The 17052-nt window shown below is 43.1% G+C and overlaps 1 protein-coding gene and 1 long non-coding RNA gene across 2 annotated transcripts in view; one reads left to right on the plus strand and one right to left on the minus strand.

The window, feature by feature from the left end:
* Window positions 1-17052, plus strand: part of LOC138296483 (uncharacterized) — a 146984-nt gene that overhangs the window by 13292 nt on the left and 116640 nt on the right. The window lies entirely within an intron of this gene.
* LOC138296482 (uncharacterized) overlaps window positions 1406-17052 on the minus strand; it is a 1064486-nt gene continuing 1048839 nt past the window's right edge. Inside the window, exons 104-106 of the mRNA XM_069235627.1 lie at window positions 8026-8238; window positions 5362-5523; window positions 1406-2187 (exon numbers count right to left, since the gene is read on the minus strand). Coding sequence (XP_069091728.1) covers window positions 1861-2187; window positions 5362-5523; window positions 8026-8238 — 702 coding nt within the window. The 3' untranslated portion in view covers window positions 1406-1860. The remainder of the gene's footprint in view (window positions 2188-5361; window positions 5524-8025; window positions 8239-17052) is intronic.

Genomic DNA, 17052 nt, shown 5'->3' on the forward strand with positions numbered 1-17052 from the left:
CAGTAATTGTCAGACGTTCCTCAATATGCGGTCGACATGTTTCGCGTCTCTTTTGGTCCACATGGACCCTATGACGCTTCTTCAGGACCTACTATATCATTAGACTTCTCCAATAAGAAAAACAAAAAATATAGACTCCTGCACTCTGACGCTCACAGTCAAGACATCATCAGACACTTACTCCCTTGTTATTTTTTAATCTTGGCCATCACCCAAGCACCAGCAAGGAAGCTAGGCATGTGTTTGCCATTTTCTCCACATTACTGATAATTAATAAAATGATGCTCCTTGTGTGTGCCGCTTGACAGCAGATTTGAAGAAACGTGCACAATGCAGGATGAGGCATGTTTGTCCTCAGTGTAAGTCAGCAGCTCACTTGTGTGTGACAAATGCACACAGTTGGCATCTTTGGAACAGTGCGAATCGTATTAATTGGGCTGTGGGAAGCAAACTATACACCACATTACACAACTTTTTTCCCACACATATCCTCATTCTCCTAAGACTGCGTTCTGGATCTCACTCCTCTGCACGCCGTCTAGTTGGCTAACTCCAAACTCTCATTTCTATTGCGAGATAGGTCCTGAGCCTCACTTAGCGTGTGATTGCCAAGCCAGGACTTGATTGGTTGTATGTATGTCAAACCATGAACAGTCAAATACAATCATGTGCGTAGGTTCAGGGGGGATGTTTGGGGTGTTACATCCCCCTGATATATTTTCTTATAAACAGTTTGGTACAAGTCTTAAAGTTGGGTATTTCGAGATGTTACTCAGATTTCAGCAGGAATTTTTGCATGCACACAGACAAAAACCACACACACTCTGTAAGAAAGTCCTCAAAAATATTGGTTACGTTACAGAATGTTGTGTTTTCTCTCCTAGTACTCCTACCAAACCGCATTCCTCTCCCTTTCCACGGTCCATTAGGCCCCTCTTATGCACCCTGCTTGTTGTATAATGTTTGTAGGCAGTGCCAAAGAAGGAAGCGAGCAGCCCGGTAGCACTTTGCAGTTGATGGACCCTCATAAAATAAAATACATTGAACAAAAAGCAGTTTGAAGGAGTCAGGAAAAACATATCCTTAAGTCAGCAGTGAAAGGATACAACTCATTCAGTCACAACACTCTGAGAACGAAATGCTCTTGGGAGGGATAAACATAAGCCCAGGGAGGAAAGCCACTGCATCAAGAAAAGGGACCTGAGATAAACAAAAATTATCCATTCACGAGCAAGGGGGTGTATATGTATATTTTATGTCCTGGAAACAAAACGATGGCTGTCTTCACTAAACAAATGTTCTTTTCTCAATGTTTATGATCTCATTCACCACTAATCAACTCAAATTTATAACCACTTTCTTGAAAAACAATTATATACCCCAAATGAAATACAGCAATCACAGCTTATTTTGTTTTCCTTTATTACAGAAAAATAACCGTTTACATAAATGTGTACAATCCATGATATATGTTGAGTAATTTGGACAACCATCTTCAAAAGCAATCCCGATCTGAAAGTGTTTATATTTACTGATTATAAAGTGCTTGTCGGCTCTTACGAATGGGGTTGAGTTTTAACAAATGGAAGTACAGATCCTAGTTCACTGGATATGACAATATGGAGGGTTGATACCAAAACATTTTATCTTACTCAACAAACAGTACTTTTTCTCAGGATAGTCTCATTATCAGACAGAGACATGATATACAGAATAATTATTGAAGCATTTTGTGTTTAAAAAAATCTGAAGACAAATCTCTGTATGTTTCACATTGTTCAGCAGTTTCACTGTTTGCAATGTAGACATTAATGTTGAGCTGCAACTGATCCTTGTAGAAAGTGTGTTCTGCGCCTCAATTTAGAAAGGATATATGGTGGTTTTCATGCCTCTCAGTGCCCATCGGGAAGCAGGCACGTTCTCTTTTTGGATGTCAAGATGAAGAACGGGCTCTCGTGAGGAAGTGGAGGAGATGTAGACGGGACATGCATAAGTGTCAGAGGCTTTCAAGGGATCATTGACCCCTATCTTCTCTGACATAGGCAGGCAGTGCAGATGAATAACAGGTAGTACGCTGGGGCTTTGCTTTGGTGAGGCATCAAGAAGTTCAGCATCAGTCTTATTCCAGGTGACACCCCAGATATGGATTCCATAAATAAACATTCCTTCATGTGGAGGATCTCGTATCTAATTGACAAGAAGAAACATTTCACGTATCTTTGTTATTTTAGAATTCAAAGAATTATTCAGTCACTGCAATAGATAAAAGACACTTGGAAAAATGAGACCTTTGGTTATTGCTGAGACAATTTAAGACTGTTAATGAATTATTTTTAGACATATCAATTCTTTTTTTGTTTTGAATTCCTCAAAATCTAATCTGGATGACAGCCCCCAACTAGAGTCGTGCTTGTTACTTTTGTCAAAAAGTTCTTCAGTGAACTGTTAGAGTCCCTCAAAAGTATCTAAGCGTGTTCCCACTGTAAGCACATATTATACATTTGGTTAAGTACAACTATCCATGAGAGGAAAAGATGTCTATCTTCTTGTAGTGGCTGCGCCAGGCTGTGTCTATAAACATACAGAACTATCTGAGAAAGTGGAAATTCTTAAGCCAAGATTCTGAGTTGCATTACCGTTGTGTGTTTTACCCTTCATGTACCGATAACAACCAATCAACCTGCCCAAATAACCAGCACCTTTATATTTTATTGAAGGAGACAGCCCAGGTCCTGGCCCACACACTAGATCAGGGCAAATTATGATGTTGCTGCAGTTGTCAAATTGAGGACTTGAAAGATAGAATACACAACATTCTCAGTAGTTGCTTTTTCCATCTATCCCATTTCTGTACTTATCCTCTGTATACCTCCTTGGAGCCACACGTGACCAGTACTTCTCTAAAGGGACCGAGCTCTACCATATTCATTTGATGCAGACATTGTATAGTACAGTCAGACACACTGCCCTTTGCAGTTTGTGGCAGCGCAATTAGCAGATTTGTCAAGGCTGGTGACTCCAACTAATCTTACCAACCCATGTTGCTAATAAGTAGGCCCATTACATGAAATCTGTTCACAACATCTAACTACTACTACAGTGCACATTTTATATATGTGGACCAACAGTAGGTTGAGTTGTTGCTCCCCCCACCCCATTTCACATGCGTATTATGGGACAAAGCCTTTGTGCTGATGCAGCATCACTAAAAGTGATGCAAACTGTTGCACAGACTTGAAATGTGATGCAAGCACCCATGTGTTTTGATGCCAATCCCTATCTACTAACATTGGTAACACTGATAGACAGGGATTTGTGTAAATAAATTACATTTCCACGAGGTCGGCATTATGTTGGAGAACATTTTTATTTTCTCCATTGCAAGCCTGTGGGATAGGATTTGTAATATATAGTATTCTAATATATAAGTCCAGTAAGGTCAGGCAGCTTTTTACGGTGTGACCAGGGCACACTTGTGGTGCCACAGGAGAGGACCATAAAGATTAAATAATCCATGAACAGGTAAAGGTACTGGGGTTGACACACATTCCCAAACTACAATCTCATGAACATCGATTCACCAAAATGCCAGGGGTAGCGCAACTGACTTCATACAACCTTAGACCTTAATGACGTCACAGGAAGTGATGTTACACAACCTTAACCCTGATGACCTCACAATAACTGCACTCCCTCTTACTCTGATCCACTTATTTGTACTTTCTTGCTCACTCTTACTCTGACTCACTTATACTTTCCCACTGTTTTAAAAAGATGTAAAATTAAAAAAGGTACAATTAAAATTACAGTTAAACACACAATAATAGAACTACAACTTAAAAATGATAAAACACACATATTCTATCTATGCGCCACTGCTTAAAGCTATGAAACTTAACATAATATTTTATTAGTATAACTTAATGTGCTTACTAAATTAAGAAACCAAATCTTACACTATCAAACCCTACAATAACAAAACACAAACAAACATGTTATGGTTGTGAGATTGCCCTGTCATTTTTCTGCAGCCTATCACACCCCACAAAGCAAGCAGGAAGTCTCAGACCTATGTAGGCACCTGAATCTCCCTGACGCCTCTGTCCCCAAAGATTTGATGGACTTCACTGACAAGTCGAAACTCCAAGGGAGAGTTAAGCCTGTCCCCCAAGCATCCAATTTCCCAATACGATTCATTAGAGTTTTGAGTCTTTTGAAATGAGTCACTGGGACCTGCTACTTCAAAACAAAAGATTTAACTTAGTCTTACGTCTCAGTTCCTCTAATAAAGTAATTTTGGTTAGGGTGCATTTTGAAGGAAGCAGATGCGGATTGCAGTGTAAAGGTGTGGAATTTTATGCCTCCCTCTCTGCCTGCCAGTCATGCAGTTTGTGTCATTTTCCATGGACAATATTTTGCATGCCATAGAAAAGGACAGAGAAGGCCAGAAGCTGTTCCATCGGAAGACGAAATTTGGGCAATTTTTATAGCCCAATATTTCTCTAAAGGCGGACTGAGAAAAAGGCTGACTTTTCAACAATTCACTAAGGGCCTGATCACGACCTTGGCAGATGGGATACTCTGTCACAAACGTGACGGATATCCCGTTTCCTGTATTACAAGTTCATTATATCCTATGGAACCTGTAAAACGGCAGGATATCCATCATGCTTGTGACGAAGTATCACATCCGCCAAGGCTGTAATCAGGCCCTACATTTTAATGTTCACCTCTCATTCTATCTGCTCATTTATGGGAACGACTAAGAGGAAAATGTTATGTTCAGTTTACCCCTGAACTTTAGAGCATGTTAGCTGCTACTCTTTGATTGGAATCAGTATATGAGGTTTTGTGTGGCTCTAAAAAGAAGTACGTTCTTTTATTGTTCTTCGTTGCCTTCAGATGTGCTATCCTTGAATCGTTGCACAGGAATCAGCCTGTAAGGACATTTAACAGAGAGCTCTGCTGTATAAATGCCATTATCACCAGGCATGCTGCTAGGGAACTCGTGCTTTACAAGTCGATGTGAGAATTTGAATACTGGCATAGGTCCTTGTTGGACTTCTGCACCTATGTATAAATCTAGATTGTGCAATGAATATTGGCACTAAAAATGTATAAGGGCACAGAGTAGCAACAAAAATCGTGAACACTGTCTTACATACTGATGTGGAAAACTCGTTATTGGCATGTATTCTGATAACGGCACATTGACATATGATAACTAATGTTACTTATATATTCTTAAGAGTAAATAGCAGTTCATAAGCACCATTATTTGGTTACTAAGGCATTTAACATGGCAGAGAAGAGTCATTCTAACAAGTTTATGATAGTATTTACAATATTTAAAATACTTACATGGTCTTTGTCTCTTTGTGTTATTTCAGTTTTAAAAACTATCGGTTCTGCATTGCATGTCCGTTCTGAATACTGGCGGATAGTTTCTTGCTTTAGCACAGATAATAGGCCTTTTGGATTCCTGAATGCTCCCATCCAGTAGCTTGGCATTTTCTCTCTGCCCTGTTAGATACACAAGAGACATTTGTTTTGTAGGACAAGATCACCGAAGGCCTGCTTCTAGAAGGAAAACCTTCCGGTTAGGTAAATGCTTTTTATGTTCAAAATAAAAATCATTTGAAAAAATTAAATACAAAACTGACACAAACAGAAAATAGTTAACAAATTAGAAGGTACATTGTACCCTGAAGCAAAAGGAAAAATAAATATTCTAAGTCAATCTCACACAATCGGTCACATCTTAAGACCACAGTATGCTTGTTTTGAAGCTCTATATAGCTCTATACATGTATTCAGCATTTGCTACACAAACAGGAGGCGTTTCTATTACCACTCAACCCTAAATGAGAACCACAGACTTTCTGGCAGTTTTGTGGGAGGGTGGAGAGCTAAACAGAATGGATACCCTCCTTAGGTCTGCTTAACAAATGTATATATTACTTATGGGTAAATAAATAAATTCACCTGTTATAGCTTGAGGTATATCAAGCAAATATAAAACGCACCACGCCATGCACAGTTATCCGATCAATAATTTTACTGCAGATGTTACAGTGACACTATCTATGACGTTATCAAAAATGTTATGTGTATTGTAATTTGTGAGGTAATCATAAGTGCATGGAGAGGGAGCAAGTTATAGTTACCTTAGGGTGCGAGTCTTCACGAAATTTGAGGGCCTTCGCAATGCAATGCTGATTACCACACAAATTAAGGCACTCATGAAATCTTTGATAACATAATTGATAATACCGATGTAATATTTGTAACATTAATTTTGACGAAAAAACTGTGCATGTTGGGGGCGCGAGTTATAGCTACCTTAGGGCACGAGTTATAGTTACTTTAGGCAACTGTAAGTATAACTGGTGAATTTCTATGGTTTTGTATGTTTAAAATGTGAGCCTAACTATAACGTCCCTGTAACCTTTGGTTTTTGAGTGAATATATATATATATATATATATATATATATATATATATATATATATATATATATATATATATATATGTAATTCTATTCTGAACATGTTCATAGGCCATTGCTTAGTTTACAAATAAATAGTTTGATTAGATGCTATTGCAATAGGTAAATACCATCCTAACTATTTATTGAAATATTAAAGAAAGATAAAAACATTGCTATAAAAAGTACACAAATAAATTGTCTTCAAATACTGCAACTCCTAAAAGTCTGTGTTTATACAAGACAACTTTAAATCACAATATATTATCTTCCTTATACATATACTCCCTTTCTATTTAATCATATATCAATATATTTATTACTTTAGTCCTACTGAAGAAAAATGAAAAAATCACTCTCTTCAATGCACTACTCAGTCTCACTCTATACCTTTCTCAATCTATTCTCCGTCAAAACTCTCTGACTCATTCTACTACTATCCAAAATCACCCTTCCTAGACTGTTCCCTCCTCTTTCCTTCCTGGCTCACCCCAAACCGAAGCTTACTACTATGATCTCCAAATCACCCTACTAAATTCTCTCTCAATGTATCTCTCCTTTGACTCATCCTAAACCTAATTTTTCTACTATGATCTCTCTAATCCCTTTCTACAGACGACTCATGCCTCCTCCATCTTTCTTTTGTTCATCCCAAACCTCATCTTACTATTATGATCTCCCAATTAACACTTTCTGTATTCTTCCCTCCTCTGTCCCTACATTATTCTGTTCAATCCCACTAACAAACTCACATGTCCACCACTCAAACTAACTCATATTTCCCTATACTAATACCAATACTATACTCATATTTCACTATATTAATCTACCACTAATCCTTTTGGGTTCCATAGTAGCATGCTGCTTGCCAAAAAGCGTTTTGTGCCTCATCAGGGGTAGTAACCTTTATATAAATAAATACGATTACAATATCCAACATAAGGTGGTTGGATACTATAGGCATTTGTTTCTGCTGATACTGTTTTTCACTTAAATATTGTTTTTTGATTATTCTTTGGGTTTAGAATCTTGCACATGTATTCATCCCCAGGCTCTGTATTAAAAAATGTTTATTAGTTTTGTGTTACTACAAAACAACGTTCAAGCACTAATAAGTTCACATTTACAGTCCTTGTGAATTCAGCTATTCAATGCTTCCTTTCCTGTGGGCACATATCTTTGCTACAAGAAGCAGAGCACAGTGTTCAGGATGGCCCCCTTTTTGCAGTGCATAACACTGTACAGGTTTCGTGGCCTTACTGCAACCAAAGGGAAAAGATAATTCAAGGCATACCATGTGAAGGCACCCACTGTAAAAAATACAGTGGTTTGTTTCATCTAGTTCTTCACATAGGGAAAATGAGCTAAATGACCACTCTCCTCTGGGAAGGATACATATCTCACTGCGTCTTATCTGCTATGCTACCTCTCTCACCCTAAGGTACATAGGTTAAATTCCACTTCTTTATTCTTTCTCAACTTCATCTTACAGATTCTACAGTGGACCTTCAAGTCACAATATAGAATTACAGTACTAACCAGGTGTAGAATCTTCTCAAAATGTGCCACTCGTTGTTGTACTTCACTGATCCAGGTTGAGGCAGAACATTCTGGGGGATAGGAGACATTCCCCGCTAGCATGCACCAGTGTGCCGGAGTCCGCTTGTGGTACAGATCATTGATAACCGACATGACGGATTCTGAAAGCTGGTCACCCATGATGTCTTCTGAATCCATGGCACTTTTTATTGCCTACGTGGGGAAGCACATTTACACGACACTGACCCATGAATGTAATTTTAAGAAACAGCCCATAAACAATCTTTACTTGAATGAATGCATCATGCAATCTATGCCTATGAAGTTGTATTACGCATTGTGCAACTATAACACATGCAAATACACTAGCAGACATAGAGGCCCATATTTATTCTTTTGACGCAAACCAGCGCTGGTTTGCGTCAAAAAGTTTACCGCCAGCTAACGCCATTCCTACGCACCATGCGGGCACCTTATTTAAGGAATGACGTTAGCCGGCGTAGGGGAAAATGGGGGTTGTGCGTCTAAAAATGGTGCAAGTCAGGTTTGAGGCAAAAATCATGCCTCAAACCGGATTTGCGCCATTTTTTGACGCACAACCCCCTTTGAAATGACTCCTGTCTTAGCAAAGACAGGAGTCATGCCCCCTTGCCCAACGGACATGCCCCAGGGACTTCTGTCCCCTGGGCATGGTCATTAGGCACAGTGGCATGTAGGGGGGCCCAAATTAGGCCTCCCTATGGCACTTTAATTTTTTTTAAAAAAAATACTTACCTCAACTTACCTGTACTTACCTGGGATGGGTCCCCCCATCCATGGGTGTCCACCAGGGGTGGGCGAGGGTGGCAGGGGGTGTCCCTGGGGGCAGGGAAGGCACCTTTGGACTCCTTCCATGGTCAGAGACCACAGGTCCCTTAACCCCTGCCCTGACCCAGGCGTTAAAAAACAGCGCACAGGCCTTAAAGTCATTTTTTGGGCGGGAACGCCTACCTTGCATGTCATTAACGCAAGGCAGTTTCCCACATCCAAAAAATGACTCACACAGAGAAATGTTGGCGTCCGCGGGCTCAGACGTCAATGTTTAAATATGGTGCACGGTTTGCGCTGAATGTGCGTCAAAATGTTTGACGCACATTCTGCACAAACAGAGTATAAATATGCCCCAGTGTCCACTTGCAAAAGCGTCATATATCTAGACTGTGAAACTTTTTTTTCAATAAACCAGGCAGAATACAGAAGAAACCACTGTTTTTTAACACATTATTTGGAGAATTTGGCTTCAAAATTAGGTGGCAAAGTGAAGCATTTGGAATTTTGTGGTTAAAGCTTCAGGGCAATCCTCCCTATTGACAGGCTTCAGATGCAATGTTTTTTGCACCTGCCTAATATAAATCATTTTATTGCTCGAGGGACCACCTTTCACAGCAAGACGAAGAAGTTACTTACCTTCAGAAACGCCTTATCTGGTAGAGACTCAACCTAGCTGCAGATTCTTTCCCCTAGGATATGTCTCAGGCACCAGAGCGGAGCTGGAAGATCTTGAGCAGCCCCCCTGCATGCTGGTAGGTGGCGTTGAGCATTTTTAGCATCTAAGGATGTGACAGGTGAGAGGCGACAAGTGAGGTGTCAGAAGGCTGACTGACCAGTGTGTAGATTCTAAGGACCTACAAGCACCTTTTAGGCAGGTCTGCATTCTGGCTTAGACCAAAAGGTCCTTGAGGATCAAATGGGCGAACTGCTCATTATGATGGACCTGAGTGTCAAAGCAGTAGTGTTTGGTAAATGTGTGCAAGGATGCCCACATAGCAGCCTGACAGATATCCAGGACAATCAATCTGGAGATGGTCCACGTCTGCACTAATTTCCCCTTTTTCATTCCAGTGAACCCTACAAAATGCTGATCAGCCGCCTTGTCTTTGGTGCAATGGATATAGAATGACAGTGTGCTTTTAGGGTCCAGACAGTGGAGACTCATTTCCTCTTTGGAGGGCTGAAGCAGAGCAAAGAAAGTCAGCAGTGTGATGTGTGGGTCGACTTGGAAAGATTTGACAGCCTTTGGCAGAAAAGAGGCATGGGTTTTGGAGAACCAATTTGTCTGGGAAGAAGTTTGTGTATGGAGGTTGGAGAGAAAGAACCTGCAGCTTGCAGACTTTCCTGACCAATGTGCTGGCCACCAAAAAGACTGTTTTGATTGGCATAAGTCTGAATGAACAGCTAAGCATAGGTTCAAAGGGAGAACACATCAAAAAGGTTAAAACCTTCTGAAGACGTTTTACAATGGGTGACTTAAAAAGGGAGGGTTGGTCCAGCAACTGCAAGAATGCAGAGATGTCTGAAAGATATTTGACAACTGTGCCCAGAGCAAGGCCTTGCCAGACTAACGAGAAAACAAACAGCACAAAATTGGACAGGAACGTGTCAACGTGTTTGTTAGCACACCAAGCCACAAACATGTCCCAACAGCAAACGTATACAGTTTTTGGTGATGGATGCCTGGCTGCAAGATGATGTCACATATATCAAGAGGGAGACTAAACACTCAACTGTTGTCGTTCAGTCTCCATGCATGAAGGTGGAGCATGTGCAGGTTCGGGTGCTGGACCCTGCCCTGCTGCTGCGAAAGTAGATCCTCCTGAAAATGCAGCATAATTGGAGGACAGATGCTCATGAGGTCTGCATACGTTTCTTTCCTTTTCCAATACAAAGTCACCAAGATGACTTGAGCCCAGTCAGTTCTGATGTTTTTCAGAACTCAGAGAAGGAGAGGTATCAGGGGGAAGAGTATAGGTGTACTGTACTGCAGTCTAGTTGGAATGTGTCTTCGAGCAAGAGCTGTTTTGGAAACACCAGTGCGCAGAAATGCTGACATTGCAAGTTCTCAGTGATGGTGAATAGTTCTAGCCAAGGTTCTCCTCAGTGCTGCAAGAGACCCTGAGCCACTTCTGGATGCAGGCGCCATTCGTGGTCTGCAACGTATTAATGGCTTAGTTCATCCACCCTGGAATTTAGAGATCCAGCCAGGTGCTGCAGGACTAGGAAAATGTTGTGATGTTCCAGCCATGTCCAGAGGCACAGGCCTCCTTGCACAGGATCTGTGACCCTGTCTCGCCCAAGTCCAGGACTGAAGTTGAAACATAGGGATCATAGCCTGAATGTCCTGGACTCTCTGCTCCAGAGGGTAGGTGCGGAATTTCACTGTGTCCGGAATGTCTATGATGAAAGGGAGTGTCTGAGAAGGAGTAAGGTGTGTTCTCAGCATGTTGATAGTGAACTCAGGCAAATGTAGGAGATCTGAAGTAGTTTGGAGGTGGGTGACAACTGCCTGGGGCAGGTCCGCTTTCAGCAGGCAGCTGCTGAGGTAGGGGAAGACTTGGACCCCTTACCTCCACAGAAATGCTCCTGGCCCACATGAACACTTTGTAACTCTGATGGATTTGCAAACTGGAGATGTGAAAATAAGCATTCTGCGGGTCCAATGCTACCATCCAGTCTCCAGGGTCTAATGGAAACAGGACCTGAGCAAGTGTTAACATCTTTTGTTTCTCTGTCACCAGGAAGGCATTCTGAGGGCACAAATCCAAGGTAGGGTGGAAGCCTCCACCCTTCTCTCGCACCAGAAAGTAGTGAGAATAGAAACCATGACTTCCTTCTGATGCTGGCACCCTCTTGATGGCTCCTTTAGCTAAAAAGAACATGCACTTCCTGACACAACAACTAGAGCTGGTCCTTTGTCAGCTAATCTGAGGGTGGTGGCATGGGCAGCACGGCCTCTCAGAATGGTAGGGCGTAATCTCACAAGACAATTTGGAGCACCCACTTGTCTGAACTAGTGACTTGCCATTGCGCCAGGTGGTGTCTGATCCTGCCTCCAACAGGGTGCTTAAGAGGTACTAAAGAGGTTTTGAAGCTGTGCCTCTGGGGGAGAGGTAGCAGACTAGGCAGATCTCTAGCCTTGGTCTCCAAAGGACTTGTGGGAGCTGTGTCCGCACCCATCAAAAGGCTGGAAAGACTGTTGGCTGTGGGGACTCTGCTGAAAAGGACAGAGCTGATAGCAACTGCCATAGCCACAGAAATAACGAAAGGAAGAGTGTGGCCATGGTAAGCCCCAAAAACAATGCAGTGACCCTAATCTCCTTGAAGCACTCAAGTACTCAGTCAGCTAAGTCCCCCAAAAAGGTGGATGCCATTAAAGGGCATGTCCATAAGAGATACCTAGACATTTCCCAAAAAGCCAGATAACCTTAGCAGGCATGGCGGTGGAGTGCCACCAATGAAATAATGGCCCTACCCAGTGAGTCTATTGTGTCCGGCCCGCATCTGATTGTGAACTTTGCTCCGCCCCTGCCATTGGCAATAGCTTGGTTTAGGATGGCTCGGGCATCCTCCAAGACCATAGGCAGCACTTGTGCAACCAAGTCCACACAGTGTGCCTATATTGGCCTAAGAGGCACACTGTGTTCACCGGCCATAGTAAAAGGCTGGTGGAAGAGAAAATCCTCTTCCCAAAGGTATCCAACCTGTTGGATTCCCTGTCTGGTGGACTGGTTTGAAATGCATTGGGATTTACGGGCATTGAGATCTGCACCATCAGGCTCTCAGGGGTAGGGTTCTGGGTGAGGAAAGCTGAGTCCCTTTTCTGTGACCTGTCCGCTGACATTGACCCGGGTGGTGAAGTCAAAGAGCCCTTTAACTTCTTAGACTTTTTATGTTTGTGGGACTTACCCAACAACGACTTCAACTGTGATGATGACCAACAGGAACGACTCTGAGTGTAGACCCAGGACTTTCCATGAGACCAGGATCTAGAGAGGTGCGGAGTCTTTTGATGTCAGGAGCTAAGTCCTCTGCTCCAAAATCGTCTTTGGATTCCTATTGAGACAGTCGGGACAGTTCTTGGAGTCGTGACCAGTACCAGGCACCACAGGCAAACCAGATGTTGGTCCATCACAGACATTTGCCTGTGACAGACCCAACAGGGTTTAAACCCTACTGACTTTTTAGGTGAATATCCTTAGCACACCGATATCAGAATACTCAAAAGAAAATGCAGGCAAAATGTTGACAACGTGGTCAGAAAGTGACCATGGTAGCCCTTCTGGATCCGCGCTGTTGGAGCAGAAGGAAAATAACTTATGTCAGTGCACTGGGATGGCACCTACATACGCACCACTCACTGACAAGAAGGTGGTTCCTGTGCAGGGCTGGACCCATGCCCCTGTCAGAACATCGGAGAGGGCTTCATTGAAGGAGAGCAGGGTTTCTGTGTGGGATACCCCTCGCTGAAGCACCTCCATCACAAAATTAGTCTAGGCCTCCACTGAAAGTAACTGAAGGTCAAGGACCTCAGCCGCCCTCCTCACTACCATAGCAAAAGATGCTCCCTCCTCTATAGCTACACTAGGTAGAGAGACAAGACTGGTGTGTGGTGAAGTATCCAGGCTACTGATGTCTGCCAGCTACTCATACCAGTTGTTATGGTCCAGTTGGGGCAAAGGTTCTTCATGGGTGTCGGGTAACGATAAGGATCTTAAGAACCACCCCAGCCAAAATTCCCACAGGGGCTGCCAAGGAAAGGAGGCACTGTCTCTGACTAGGACAGATGTTCGGGTCCAGTTGGCATCAGTGCCAACATCAAACAATGCTGGTTCTGCTCTGTCCGGAAGTTGGGGATGACTATGGGTTAGCTGGGAATGACACCACAGGACCAGAGCCCAGCAAAGATTGTGGATTTGCGACTGGAGTCGTTACGGATTGGGAAACAGATCCAAAGGGCCCAACAGGCACTGAGGGACAACCCACCAGTGGAAGTCCAGTCAGTGCTTCTCCCAAACTGTGATGGCCAATGACGCCCCAGAGGGGTCTGCATGCCCAAATATGAGGTGCATGGCCTCATAAAACTCCTTGATTTGGGCAGAGATCAGTCTGGCTTCAGGAGCTTCAGGGAGGTGTGAAGTGGATCCAGACCAAAGCTATAAGGGTGGAGGGCAGGAGGGGGGCCTCAATTTGTGGCATAATTCCTGTGACTTGTCGGCTAACTTGGACCAGCGTGGTGAAGTTAAAGAGCCCTTTAACTTCTTAGACTTTTTGAGTTCGTAGGACTTACTCAACGACAGCTTCGACCGTGATGATGACCAACAGGAACAACTCTGAGAGTGGACCCGGAACTTTCCATGAGACCAGGACCTACAGAGATGCGGAGTCTTCTGATGTTAGGAGCTTAGTCCTCTGCTCCAAAATTGTCTTTGGATTCCTATTGCAACAGTCGGGAGAGTTCTGAGAGTCGTGACCAGCACCAGGCACACAGACAAACCAGATGTTGGTCTGTCACAGACATTTGCCTGTGACAGGCCCAACAGGGTTTAAACCTTACTTGCTTTTTTGGAGGATATCCCTAGCACACTGTTAGCGGAATACCAAAAAGAAAAAGTAGACAAAATGTTGAAATCGTGTTCAGAAAGTGACCAAGTAGCTTTTCTGGATCTGCACTGTTGGTGCAGAAAGAAAAGAACTTATATTAGTGCCCTGGGATGGCACCTACATACGCACCACTCCCATCACATCCAGCATGAATGGCGCATATGCACAGCTGTACAATGCCACATACTGGTGTACAGGGGTACTGCAAAAGATTTACCGGATTCAATTTGAAGCCTGTGGAATATTCTAAGGTAAGGAATATGCAGCTAGAAGCCTCTATCAGATATACACATTTTCCTAAGAGTGTGAATTCATCATAATGACCTTTCTTCATTTCCACATATCCAGCCAATACAATCCATAACAAAAAAGGAAATAAGTAAATGATCTGATGAACACTCAATTATCTTTCTTCAAACCTCAGTGGAAAACTTTATTTAATACCAAAAGGACAGCAGTTTCCGGATATTTTTACAGCAGATACCATGTGTATACAACATAATGAAAGACACCAGAAAATGCACCATATGATAACTGTGATTGTCAGGTACATGGTTGCTGTTGATATATATATATATCGAATGATACTGCACAAGGATCACATGAATGATAATATTTATAATCCCATGGATGATGCTATTATTTGACAATAGACAGAAGCTGCATCAGCAAATTAAAAGAAAATTATGTAAGAAGAAAGACAGTAAAAACCAGAATACACACATCTCACTTGGGACCAACATATGAATACTATAAATGCTGAAGGTGCCTTGACAGAGCACAATCACACAATTTCTTCGAATAGGTTTACACTTCATTAGCTATTACATTTACTGGAGAATATTTTTGTATTTTTATGTAGGTGGATTTTATGTATTTATATGTGTACTACCATTGCATATATCCTCCTAGTGGATGTATGATGACCGAGGGCAACATAACCTGGCACCAAATGCCAATCTTGGCATTGGGCTGGATGTTGATAGGAGTCGTGCTTGGCCTTGTCCACCATCTCTGCTGCTTCCTAGGAATATTGTTAACACACTTGTTCAATGACTTAAAACGAGAAACAAAACTCTTCAGAACTCAGCAGCAGAAGAATGAACATGTTCATGAAGTTTGGAAACTAAAGTGCTAAGCTTAACCATTTTGCTTTATAATGCAGGTCGACCTGCTTGGGAACAGAGAGGAGCTAGGTGGGAAGTATAGCTGTGTACTTTGGGCTGCATGTTGTAAGGTAAAATGTATGTCCACTTGTACTCCTGCAGCTCCATTATTTGTAGGGGTGGGCAAAGTTTTTGGCACTCTGCGCTCCGCTTGAAGCGCACAGTTTGCCCCAAAACTCCGCAAGCCCCACAAGTGGAGCGGAGCTCACTGCGTGTGCACTACAGCCCAGTTAAGGACCACACAGCGCATGCGCAGACAGTCTGCACTTGCTCTGTGTAGCCCATAACTGGACTGCAGTGCGCACTCTTTGCCTGACTGACGTTAGCAATGAGCTGCTGCCAGCACCAGCTCCGATCTTCCAGGCTTTCCTCTGCCAGCAGCCTGGGTCAGTCCCCGGAGCAGGGGGTACAGGGAGGCAGAGAGCCAGGCTGTTGGCAATGATGAGGACCCCCTGGGAGGGCCTAGGTAAGTCTTCATTTACTCCTGCACAAGAGGCCTGACACTGCAGCTTTCCCTGCCTACAGCCCTTGCCTGGCCAAGTCTAGAGGCAGCGAAAGCTGCAGTTTCAAGCCTCTTGTGCACCAGCCTGCCTCGTGTGCAGTGCACATGAGGCAGGTCGGTGCACGAGAGGCCTGAAACTTGAAACAGCAGCTTTCATTGCCTACAACCATGGCCTGAATTCAGGCCAGGGCCGTGGGTAGCGAAAGAAAGCTGCCATTTGAGGCCTCTTGTGCACTGGCCTGTCCCGTGTGCACCTCCTTGGAGCATTGCAAATGCCACCTTATGAAGATTCCAAATAGATAGCATCCGCTCCTCATTTCTGCCTCATGTTAGGTATCTGCCATCACCTCCAGACCGTGGTAGGATTGTGTCATATGTGCATGCTCAGGTGCAGTGCACACGGGACAGGCCATAGCACAAGAGGCCTGAAACAGCAGCTTTCACTGCCTAAGGACCTTTCCTGAATACACCTGATCTCGGAAGCACTAAGCAGGGTCAGGCCTGGCTATTAAGGCCAGACCCTGCTTAGCGCTTCGGAGATTGGGCACATTCAAGAGAGGGTGCCACTCCGCAGAATTCCACAGAGTTTTATATCAACTCCGTGAAATTCCGTTGAGTGGAAGTAAATGCACAGGTAACCATCACTGAAAGGTTTTAAAGCACATTGAAAGATAGGTTATGCTTGCAGTGTCCACATGACGTGGTACACTACAAGTGGGAGTGAGGACGTAGTAGCAAAGCCTGGGGAGCTGTTGCCTATCACAAAATTAAAACATTTGTATAAGTAAAAAAGTATTTTTTTAAAAAGAACATGTTGGCCAACCAGTTCCTGGCACTGAAGTGGGGGTATTTTCTGTGTAGGTGTGATGTTCTTTGGGAGAGTGCTGTCACTCACACAGAAGGTAACCAATGGATAAAGTGGGCTGGCTCATGCGGTTTTGT

Source organism: Pleurodeles waltl, chromosome 5 (assembly GCF_031143425.1).
Source record: "Pleurodeles waltl isolate 20211129_DDA chromosome 5, aPleWal1.hap1.20221129, whole genome shotgun sequence".
Taxonomy (NCBI): Eukaryota; Metazoa; Chordata; class Amphibia; order Caudata; family Salamandridae; genus Pleurodeles; species Pleurodeles waltl.